The sequence below is a fragment of the Zerene cesonia genome, chromosome 10 (assembly GCF_012273895.1).
Source record: "Zerene cesonia ecotype Mississippi chromosome 10, Zerene_cesonia_1.1, whole genome shotgun sequence".
Classification (NCBI taxonomy): Eukaryota; Metazoa; Arthropoda; class Insecta; order Lepidoptera; family Pieridae; genus Zerene; species Zerene cesonia.
The window spans coordinates 1121146-1133266 of NC_052111.1; the positions used below are offsets into that span (position 1 = coordinate 1121146).

At 31.2% G+C, this 12121-nt stretch overlaps 2 protein-coding genes across 2 annotated transcripts; both read right to left on the reverse strand.

The window, feature by feature from the left end:
* Positions 1-1502: 1502 nt before the first annotated feature.
* On the reverse strand, positions 1503-7137 carry LOC119829711 (protein rolling stone-like). Its single transcript, XM_038352350.1, has 4 exons — positions 6447-7137; positions 4143-4259; positions 3492-3684; positions 1503-3011 (listed from the first exon to the last, which is right to left on the reverse strand). The coding sequence occupies exons 1-4, from the start codon at positions 6739-6741 to the stop codon at positions 2798-2800; spliced, it is 819 nt and encodes a 272-aa protein (XP_038208278.1). The 5' UTR covers positions 6742-7137; the 3' UTR covers positions 1503-2797.
* A 1469-nt stretch (positions 7138-8606) lies between these two features.
* LOC119829326 (protein rolling stone-like) lies at positions 8607-11815 on the reverse strand. The gene is made up of 4 exons (XM_038351796.1): positions 11500-11815; positions 11161-11271; positions 10538-10727; positions 8607-8829 (listed from the first exon to the last, which is right to left on the reverse strand). Exons 1-4 carry the CDS (start codon positions 11813-11815, stop codon positions 8607-8609), a joined length of 840 nt encoding a protein of 279 aa, XP_038207724.1.
* Positions 11816-12121: the final 306 nt, after the last annotated feature.

A 12121-nucleotide genomic window follows, 5' to 3' on the forward strand; every position in this document is an offset into this window, starting at 1 on the left:
ATCGATTGCTATGAATTAAAAGTTGGATAATTAAATGCTTTTTTTAATGTGCAATATGATACCGTGTGTGTTGTCGGTTTGTCGGTTGTGCTATTGGGACTTAAAATAATCAATATTGAAAACGTGTCAAAAGAATAACTTATTGTGAAAGTTTTAAACGGTTTTGCATTTTTTATTAACTATGACAATGTGTTTGATTGTTTTGTGATTTAGATTTTCTGGAAATTACGGTGTCCGTGTTTTTTTAATTTCATTCGCAGCCTGGAAAAAATCCGTTTGTAATATAAGTACTTCTTATTTTCAGAATTAAATTATAATTGAATGTATAATTTTATAGTTTCTGCGTTACATTAATAACTAACGTATAGACTCATTTAGAATTGCTATTTATAAAATAAATGCTGCTCAAACTGAAGTCGCTTACTGCAATATGATTTTTAGCAATCGGTTTATATACTGATATTTTTTATTGATGTAGTGTTTAATTATACTGTACATAAGAAAATATATTTTTGGAGACGTAAACGTATAAGATGGCTTATTTTTCGAGACTGTTGTCCAAAAATCATTTTGTTAAAATTATTATGCAATAAGGTTAATGTTTTATATACTCTTTGCGGTTGAGATTGCTAGGTACAATATTTATAATTTAGCTTATTTAAGTATCCATATGAATTTATTCTGCAACGACTATGTACTCGTTTAATATTGATTAGGGCATAATTTGCTAAGAGTTAATTTTTCACGATGTTTTTTTATTTAAATTTAAGCGAAAGAAGCTTTGAAGACTTTATTAAGTCTTTATTGTTATAATTCAGTTATACATACATTTTGTCATTTATTTGCATAATATGTCTTAAAAGTTATCGTAAAACACAGATTCTTTTTATATTATTTTTGCCATACAGTAATCGAAACCGCTTCGGAGTGTTATGTAAATTCTAAATTATATTTATACATTGTTTATTGTTTAAGTTGTTATTGTATATTTGTTTATTATAATCTGCTTATTTTGTAATCACGCGTTCGCACAGTACAGACACTAAGTCAGACTTTTATTAATTAATTAATCACATATCATATTTAGTCTTGTTATTATTGTATTGTAATTGGTTGCTTTGTGTTTAATGCAGATTTTGCTATAGGAATAAATGTTTTTGATAATCTATCTGTTGTTTAATTGCGATTACCCATTGACACCTTTTGTCAGAATAAATATATCATAATGACTCTATTCAGCAGTTGCTAATTTACTATACTGAGTCATGTGTGTTATGTTTCATCTTCTATCATCACAGAGTTGTTATTAAATGGCAAAGGTATTTACCAACTACTTCATATGTGTATGTACAACTGATATATAAGAATTGGTCGGCACGTAATGTATATTGGACATTGAGATAAAATACTATTAGTTTGTAGTACAAAAGTATTGTAGAAAAGCTAATACATACAGAATTCGACAGTAAAATAAAAAAAAAAACGTTTAAAACGTACCAAATATCTTTAATACATCTACGTTATTTACATTTTCCATAAAAAATAACTATAATACAGATGGTTTGAGAGCTGGTTACAGCAAAAATGCAAATCTTTGCATAGATTAATAATCATTTTCGGAGGGCTCTATTTAGTTCTCATATATAACAACCCAAAAAAAAAGAACAGAGCTGCTTTCTGAATTTTATTTCTGGGAAAGATTACGTACTTTGCGTATTTTTCGGATTTTAATATTATTTTTAGTACACATTATTCACATTTTTAAACTGCTATCAGCTCTCTAGCTATTTGCAGACACCACAAATAGAGGTACGTAAACAAAAAAATATCATAACTTTGTGACTAAATGCTGACAAATTGGCTTTGAACATGCATTAAACGCATCTAATCTTTGTTAGATGCGCTAAATTATTGCGCTTGCATCAGTAGGTACTGTACATATTTTTCATTTTTTGATCGTGGCATTCATAACATTTAGTATCGATGTCTTGTATTTATGAAGACATAAAACGTATTGTATGTTTAAAAGTATAGCGTAATAAATTAAAATGCTAGTGTAAACCGAAAATTAATGTATTTATCTACTATATTTGGTTTCGTAAAAACTATTATGTATATGAATATATATACATAATGTTTAAGATAATAAAGCCTTACATTATAAATGCAATTTCTTTCTAAAACGAAATTGAATGAAGGTCAAAAATTCTAAAATCATACACATTTGATATTTGAGCTCATTTTGATACTATGTTTAGCCTCTTTTATAAATTTCCCGAGAATTATTTTATTAAAAAGTAGGTTTATTTACAAATGGTTTATCGAGTTTTAAAACCTATTTATCTATATACCTACCTACTCAATAAGAGGCTGATCCATGTCACAATTAGGTAATAATGTAATGGGAAACTTGTTTTAAAACTCTATCCCATAAATATATATTTTAAACTACTTTATCTTATATGCAACTTTATTCTTAGTATGCATTCATATTGTATCTCAAAGTATTCTATTTTTTGATACAATGACTTGTGAATCATCCATAGATAATAAAATCTGTATAATCTGTGATAAACAGTATCTATTCAGCTATCAATAACATAGTTGAGCCATATTTGAACACATGCGTAAATACAGTCATTGAAGTTCTAAAGATAACAATTGCCATGTTTGCGGGCTGCTTCAACTGGTTTACACGTCATAAAAATGTCGTTGCAACCACAAAGACCCTGATCATTTGCAAAATATGCTGATGTTGTAAATAAATACATTATTACCTTTCTATAACATATAGTATTTAAACAGCCTGTGTTAGACGATCAGGAGGTGTAAAAGGGAGATCCAAGCTAGTTGTTCTGATGACGGCTACGGAGATCTTATCCCTGCAGAGGGTCATGCCCCAAAGCAACGTGAACAAGATGATCAAAGCTGCCACTGAAGCGGCGACCAGTGCCAGCGACCGAGTTGGTTGTCGCCAATCCAATATTTCATAAATGAAGGGGTTACCGAAGCTAAAAAACACGACAATGATTTAAATAAAATGTACGTAGACGCCAGACAATAAATATTGATAGCTGTTTTCATTGTATGTCAATAGTTTCAACAAGTTGTGAAATTTTTAATGTATTTGACCCAGTTCAATTATACAGTAGCTTTTGTTTCGACTCCGTCCACGTGGACTATAATTTATATGGCTTATAGCTAAACTCGCGACTTCTGTTTTAGCGTATCACGGGCATTTGCTAGTATTTTTTATTTAAAATCTGACAAGCAGACTTATGGTCGGATTGAATAACATTCTTATGTGTCCATCACAACAGAAAACTTTAGCAGCTATAATATTAATAGGTACACTAGATTATGATTTTGATATCTTGTCTTTTCTTCTAAACATATAAACATCCATATTATATTATCAAAACATAGAACAATGAAGTTGCTGTTTAGAAATGGCGACTTTGAGTTTATAAAACAGTGAAATGTAAACCAACCTGTCCGTGCCACCTGCGGCATAATAGATGCCGGAGAAAATGGCGTACCACAGACCGATAGCCATGGGCTGGTAAATGTGTACAAAGCGTAAGGGTGTTCGGGACAATATGAACTCGCAGAACACTATACACGAGTTAAAGCCGTGTGTAGTCAGATCCAACCAAAACCCGTGGCCATTTTCTTCATCCTGCTCTGGGGAAAATTGCGAAAATATTAATGTGTTTAAGGCGGATGAGAAGCTTGAATTCATATAGATATATTGTTTTTGTAAGCACTGCAATTGTATTATATTTGAATATATGGGTGTGTATAATTTAGATTTAAATTAGAAGAACAGAAATACGTAGGTGACAAATACAACTAAAAAGTTATTTATAGTCTCAATTTTTCTCAAACGATAAATGATAAAACCTACGAGATTTTGCAACATTGACAACATTTTCACAAAAATGTGAAAAGCATTTTATTTATATAAGAGTGTGATTATTTTTAGTTATCATGTATTATTAATATTATATTTTTGAGAAATAGTCTAAAATCAAATTTCAAACAGGAATAAATAAAACAAAATGCAAAATGATTAAGCATTATTTTTATGAATGGTTATACTTACAAAAAATGCATGCTTTCTATCGCAGTTTGTAACATACCTGGATTGTATAAAAGAACCCAATATAGGCCAGTTATCATGAAAGATATTGTAACTGCAATGTTGTACATGAGCCAATATAAACTGATATACCACGGTAGGTTCCCATCAGCAATATCTAAAAGTATAAAATAAACAGTATTAGCAAATAAGTACGGTATAACATAAATCAAGCAGTGTACGAGTATATTTTTCTACGTAAAGGTTCTCTGGAAATCTTCATATTAATAATCATTAATAAGAATATTTATAAGCATAGGTTTTTATATCCTTATAGCGACGATTAGACTATTTATTGTTCTCATTAAAGATTAAAATCATGCATTTTATTCAACCACGCACGTTCTGAATGCAGTATTCAGAAATCGACAGTAAAACAAGCAAACGACAATAACATTGGAATCGTTTTTACGTTGTCGTTATATATTCTTTAGGTCCTCAAGCGGAATTGCGCGAACATGTAAATATTGATCCTTGCGATATTTTCAAACAGCGCTCATAGACTTGTTTCATCATACATAAAAGATAGGCAATTATGGGTCTGTTATTACCGCGCAGTGAGCACCCGCGCTACCCATGTCGCGTGTTCACTGAATACAAATACAGTCAAATAGCGAGCGTTCGTGAATGAACATGGGATAAAGCGTTGTTTACACAACATACTGCCTAGCATATAAACTTACGGATAATGTTGCTTTCAGTTCTCTTCAACCACTATACATATTTCTGGAACCAGCTTGATTCTAGCACTAATTCTCATAAACATTTTTACCTGCCATTAGATATTTTCCATTTGAAGAATTATTTTGCGCCCTTTGTATGCTAAATATCGTATAGAGCAAAGTTGCATGACCAACAAATTAAGCAAATTACATAACGTCAAGGTCGATTTTAATATGTCTCGTCTATTACGAGTGTCATCGAAGCGTTGATTGCTGCAACGCGTTTTGCAATATTTCCTACCGTCAAGTAAAAGTGGGTTTCTTGGATGTATTCTTGGAAAGATATTAAAAGCATACAGTAAATGATATGTATACGATTGCACCCTGAAAACGGGTTTTGTGTTTTGTGCCTGTTGAATGCAGCGGGTTTTACGGCATTTATTTATCTACGTCAGAAATTCTTGCGGTATAATTAAAGTAGTTCGAGATAATGACGATTGAGCGATACGTTAATATTTTTTTTATGTACCTAGTGTTAATTAAGTCAAACATACTAAGCGTAAATTGATTTTCAATATCTAATTAATTGAACATTTGTTACGTTTATTGGATTAACAATTAACCCAAGTGCGTAAAATGTTATTGTTTTGGAATCGATTCTATATAGAACATTAAACATTATAATTTTTTTTACAGATTGTCGATAAAGTACCTTTATAAAAGTTGGAATTCCAACTTTTGTAAAGATACTATTAAGGGTATAGGTATAGGGTAGGTATTATTAAGTTGTTCTTAAAACTTTAATAGATGTCTCTGATTTGCTGTAGTATGTTGTATATATAAATGTATTCAAAGTATAATGCAAATTAATTATTCTAATATAAAGTATATTTATATTAGAATAATATTGATTTTTAAAACATATATCATATTTAAAAACGATACCTACAATGTCTGGTGCCTTTGCTACAATAAAAAAACGATGGATACTATTTTAATAATAATTACATGCCTTTGTGTCTGTGCATTGTTTTTTGCATGCGATCAAATGATACATGAAAAACTCTGTTCATTATCCTCTATTCACTGTCGTTGAGGTTTGAAGGGCTCCGGAATAAGTACCAGTCCATTGTTTTGGCCTAATGCGGGTTGTTTAATATCCTCATGTATAAAATTGTGAATTGGATTTTTTTTTCACCAATGTTCAAAATGGAAATGTAGGACTTTGATAGTAATTTCACCTTCAGTTCAATGCTTTCGATATAGAAATCGGTTAATTGTTCACTATCATGTGAGATAGTGCAGTTAATGCAAATTTAAGAGACAAAATACTGAAGGTTTTTGAACTGGAAACAAAGATTAAGTCTTTGTTTATAGTACCTTTACTATTAAGATATTCGTACGTACTTCCGTTATTTTTAAATATCATCACATATTATATACTGTTTTATAATTTTTATTCAATTATTAATTGCCTGAACCAGATTTATAATAAACCATATCGGAATTACTTTATACTATATAAATAATATCGTTTATCTAAACAAGGGTGGTTAACCTATCGTAAAGTTGGTACAAAGAAATAACAATTTTGACTGGAAAAGAACGAAACTATATAATAGACAAGCAATTATGTTACTTACCCGGAAGCTTCCTACATATAGCAAACAGGGATACATTTAATCCACTAAATGTCATCAAGAACACCATAAGCACACCCCAATTAGTGAGGAATATCAACCAGTAGGGGCTAGCCCCGCAGTACAGAGACCACGTGAGGATTGCCGTGGCAGCCGCCGCCAGCAGCAACCTTATCACTAGCATTGGTACTGGCGACTCTCCTTTTTGCCATGACGATAAATAAAAATCACTCAACTTCTCATTCGAAAGCACCCACAAGTCGCAGAGCTTGATACTTTTCCTGGAACATTTCACCATTGTCACAGTTTTGCTAGTCCACTACACTTCTATAAAACCATAATGACTCAGTTCACGATTGCTAGATAAACGTTTCACAATTCGTAAACATTCGCGAGAGGATTGAGAGGAATCCTTATCGATGATAAATCTTTTATCACTTATCAATATAACAAATAGAATAAGTTTGATCCCGTAACTTCGCGTTGACTATTACAAAGTGTATTAAAAAATATATAGTAAAGGGCTTTGAATTTGTAAGCGATAAAAGAAGAAAATATTTTTTGTTCGTAAGTTGCAGTTAAAATAATAAAGCGCGTGCGTTTCGCGTACGACTGAGGTGGTAGTGCGGTTGTATCTGCCCAGTTGAGGCCGACTTGCGTAAACTATCAACTTTATGTAATCCGTTCTTTCGCACAACAGCACTGCTGTATCGTGATTCAATGCCAAGAAATGCGGAGTGGGCCAGGACAGGGAATACAGGTTTTAAATACGCAAGGTTGGATTTTTTTTTTATTAGAACCGGGAGTCTGTATCTATTCTATGTTTTGTGCACTGTGTTTTGTGCACACTATCCAAATCCAAATCAAATTCGTACATTTAATAACTAATATTCATACAATGTTACATACTGTTACACGTACCTACTGTCCCTGACAAAATACGTTCAGGAATATATTATAAATTCATACAAAAACGCATTTTTATTTCCTTCACTTACGCATATTGATCGAAGTGTGATAAGTTTAGGAATTCATAGGGCATCTCAGCCAGCGCATTAATTTACATATAAGCTCATACTTTGGTATTGGCTATAAGAATGGCAAGAATTTATATTTGAGATTTGAGAATATACTGCCGTAAGATATGACAGATGACAACGAGTCGTTGTTTATTTCTTTCTTTCACGGCAAAAAGAAAGAATCGTTTTTTTATAGATTTATCAAGAATCTATACAGGAATTACTTTTCTTTAAAAATTAAATTACTTATGATATCTACATAGAATTATTCGTGTTTAAATATAAATGTCAACTTATATAAAACACAATTTTTTTTAATATGTTGTTATTTCTGGAACCAATAATGCTTAGCATTTAATTTAACAATTTTAACTCAATGAAAAGCACGTTTGCTTTCATTGTGATGCATAGACTAAAATATAATTTAGAGCGGTTTCAGCTGTTTAACAAAAATAACAAATATAAAACAATAAAAAGAAAACAAGACATGATTTGATTAATAATTATCTCACTTGCACAGATTTGGGAGTATATTTAAGGCAGTTATTGAATGGTGGCGCTCGTAATCAGGCTAATAAGATAAACTTATAATGTATTGTCAACATAGATTGTCAATTATGTTTGATAAGTGTATAAAGTTTGGATTAAGTCTGTGTTTTTAAGCGGGTCAAAATCGAGTCTAATGGTAAGGCAAGGTCATGTGAAGCTTATAAAAAAACAGTTCGAGGAACAATCACGATCTCTAAATATAAATGATATTAATTAGAAAAATAAGTTTGAATTCACCTAACAGTATATGATAGAGATAATGTACATCACACCAATAAAGTTACAAAATATGTTGTGTTTAGACATGGGGCAGTAAGCATTTTGAATTTCTCTTTCACAACTAACCAACTTTGCGTAACGTTTGACCACCTGTATGTCGATCTTGCAATGTGAGAGAGCATGTTTAGTAATCATTATCATATATGGAGGAATAAAACAGTAATCCGTAACAAATACATTTTATTTCAATGAAAAAATAGCATTATTGTATATTTGTAAATCATAAGTTATTGGATATAAAGAATACTACATTAATCGATGGGCAAATATAACAATAACAGACGAATTAAAATCTATTTCTTTCGAGAACAAAGTTCTACACATTCGATACGCCTCTGTTTCTTAGTGCTAGATCTTCATCGGCATTAACTGTTTCAGAAGGTCGCAGGATTTTATTGGCTAGGGATGTCCGAATAGCTGCCAAGCCCATTGTAACCAAATGTAAGCAGAATAAAAGTATCAAAGTGATGAAGATCACCAGACATGCTGTTCCAGGCTTAGTCCAGTCAACCACAGGATATACGTATGGGTTGCCATACCTGAAAATAAAGATGTATCAATCTATTTCTTCAAATATGCGTTTATAATTTTTTATTAATTATTGTATGACCGTGACCTTTACACCGTTTGACTTGCGTGATTATGACTTCCGCGAATAGTACACGAGAACAATGATTCTCTATAAAAGATAGAAAATAAAAGTTTTTATAGCTCTAGGATGTTAGGTGGTACAATTATCTATTTTATTATTCTTTATATGTATAGTACATATATAAGTATGCACGACATTTATATAAGAATAAGGTCTTTTTCGTAATCTAGCCAAATAAGTGTGTAGTTAGTTTTAATTAAATATAGATACGTAAAGAATAAGGGAATAATAACGTTCGTGCATCACGGAACAGATTTATTTAATAGATACTTTTAAATGGAGGTCGTCTTTATTGTTCTATCTCTTATATTGTAATAAAATAATTATTTTCCTAATTAGTTTGTTCATTAAATGTTGTTAAAAACTATGAAGTCGGTTGCCTGATAATAGGATAGGTTACATAGGTATCAAATATTTATTCGTTTACATGTTTCTATCATATTCTTATTGTTTAATTGTTCAATGTTCATATATACCTACAAATTGGAGGTACCTCAAGGAATATATATTTGTGCTAAAGTATTATATTGCGTTTGACTTATCTAAGAAAAATAAAATTCTGATATATTTGAAATAGGTATAAAGTGAAAGACAATAAGGTTATAGCATTAAAACTCTCGATCCGGATGCCACGTGAGCGATCAAGGTCTATAACTGGTGACCAATAAATGCTTCTGGGTTACATTATGACTGTAGAATAAACCTACAGTTTATATGAATTGCGTGAATTCGTATTGTTTCTTACATAAGGCTATTTATTATACACCTCAGATGTCCTGATTCTTCGGGTTTTTCATCAATTACAGTTCAAAATGCGTTCAGTATAACTCAGTTCTATGTAAACGATTCATATGTCAGCTCTGACTTACATTAAAGAAAAACTGATTTCACCATTAGAACCGATCCCACATTCAAATTATCTGTGTAACTAGAAACTAATCTTCATCAAAACTTTCTTCAAAATCCAAACTTGGCGTTATTAAGGCTTCCGTTACTGACAATTTTACGAGCAATATTAAAAATGTATCATATTTAAAATAAAACTTAATAATATAATTAACATGTCACTGAATGTGTAGAGACTTTAAACGCGTTTAAATTTGATGCACGCATAAGAACGTGGGTTCAGTATTTGAACTAGTTTTGTGTCGAACTCAGTTTAGTTGACGCTAATAAATGCGGAGAATAATGTGACTGTTGATCGCGTTAAACAGTTTAAACTCGTTTTGTTGACTTTGATCGTGTTCTTAATCATTGGTGAAATTGGCTCTTTTCCTTAGACCTCTTTCGATTTACGAATTCCAGTAAGTAAGTTCAATAATTTGGTTTGTTCAATTATTTTGTTCTACTGAGTTGAATAAGACTAGTAATGAGATAGCACTTTTATTACATTCGCCTCCATTTCTATTGCGCCATTGCTCATAAAATAATATTTGCTACAATAATTTATTAGGAGTAAATAATTTATTACAATAATGAATTTTACAATGAAAACTTGCTGGGGTATTTTGAAACAATGAATTATTCCCATTTTAAAGAATTTTCTACCAAAGGTATGATTGGAAGTGAAAAGAAATCAATATTTTACTACTCACGGATCAGTGCCACCAGCTACAAAATAAATAACTCCAAATATCACGTAGATAGCAGCTAATATTAGCGGATGCGCCAAGTGCACCAGACGAGTGGAGTGGGCCGAGCTGGCCAGCAGGAGAAACATCACCAACGAGTTGATGCCGTGGATCGCGATGTCCAAGCCACGGTTCATTTCTTCTAAGAAGTTGGCTGTGAACATCAAACATGGGTCGTAAATGGTCATCATCATCATCAGTCATTGATAAAGTATAAAGATATTATATTATATTATATATATATGAAAAGCAACTCTGCTGCTCGTTTTTTAGCCAGTTTATGATTCTTGAAAAGTGATTAAAACTATAATATTTTTGATGTGAATTTGAAACTTGATATTATTCCTATAATACGGTGGAAATATCGTTAATTCGTCTTTCATATATCTATAACTGATAAATTTTCTTTCCAATACATAATAGAAAATAATGATGCATTTAAATATAATTTAGATTTGTTAGGCATATTTCATCTAAATGAATAAACCATTTAAATGGTAAATTACACTTTTTACTTGTTACGAAGAACTTTCAAGTGTATTTTTTATGTTATTGTATTTAGATAGGTAGTAAAAATGAATACTTACCATCGTACAATATAGTCCAGTAAAAGACTGTAATGAGAAACGCCAATGGTACAGATATGTTGTAAAGCACCCAGTAGGTTTTCACATACCACGGCAATGAATATTCAGTGCCTGCAAAAAAAATTGTAGCAAAATATATACACACCTATTTTCAAATACACACCGGATTTCATTGTAGATATGAAAAACATCTTTCAATGAACATTGATGACTAAAAATTAAATTTCCAGATTGAATTAAATACATAAACAACAATAATAAGTAATTTTCACTATTGATTATTTATATCACTACCTATAAATTAAATTAATAAATTTTAAATAAGTAAATTTTACTCACTTATTGGTCCGTAAAAATAACAGCGTGCTGAAACCCCCACTGCGAAACCGGTTGACAAAAGCATTAGAAGCAAGCCCCAATGAGTCAAATAAATGAACCAGTAGCCCACTGAAACGGGACTCAATAAATAGAATGTAATTGACGTTATAATGATGCCCAATGCAGTTAAGAACAGTAACGTCCTCCATATTAATAAGGGTACCGCTGATCTTGTAGTTTGCCAAACACTGAGGTAGAAATCCGATGGTTTTTGATGTTCCAATCCAATCATATGGAGTTGACACTCCTCCTTATAGAACTTCTTAATGGCACTCATTTTAGCTCTATTGAGTTATGATTACTAAAAAATAACCTAAATAAAAGTTATCGCTTAAAACGGATATGATATCTCATGGGTTTGGTTATCTATTGAGTCACAGGGCTTATCGTCGCCAATTTTTTTCTACTGAGAATTCCCAATGCAATCATTTTTTTGGAAAAAGTGAACAAATTGTTGTTAGGCATTCGTAATCTTATGAAAGTTCACAAATTTCAATTTAATTATGTCTTATCTAAGTCTTGGAACTAAACGTAAGATAAGGTTCTGAATGTGTTTTATTTTATAAAACATAGGATTTACAGA

What these genes read in the sequence shown, in the direction of transcription:
- LOC119829711 (XM_038352350.1), bottom strand. Translation starts at nt 6,741, where the DNA reads ATGGTGAAATGTTCCAGGAAAAGTATCAAGCTCTGCGACTTGTGGGTG. An exon ending in GGTTCTTTTATACAATCCAG is followed by an intron (nt 3,685 to 4,142) that starts GTATGTTACAAA and finishes AATTTTCCCCAG; the next exon opens with AGCAGGATGAAGAAAATGGC. An exon ending in GCCGCAGGTGGCACGGACAG is followed by an intron (nt 3,012 to 3,491) that starts GTTGGTTTACAT and finishes CGTGTTTTTTAG; the next exon opens with CTTCGGTAACCCCTTCATTT.
- LOC119829326 (XM_038351796.1), bottom strand. Translation starts at nt 11,815, where the DNA reads ATGAGTGCCATTAAGAAGTTCTATAAGGAGGAGTGTCAACTCCATATG. An exon ending in TTATTTTTACGGACCAATAA is followed by an intron (nt 11,272 to 11,499) that starts GTGAGTAAAATT and finishes TTTTTTTTGCAG; the next exon opens with GCACTGAATATTCATTGCCG. An exon ending in CTGGACTATATTGTACGATG is followed by an intron (nt 10,728 to 11,160) that starts GTAAGTATTCAT and finishes TGATGTTCACAG; the next exon opens with CCAACTTCTTAGAAGAAATG.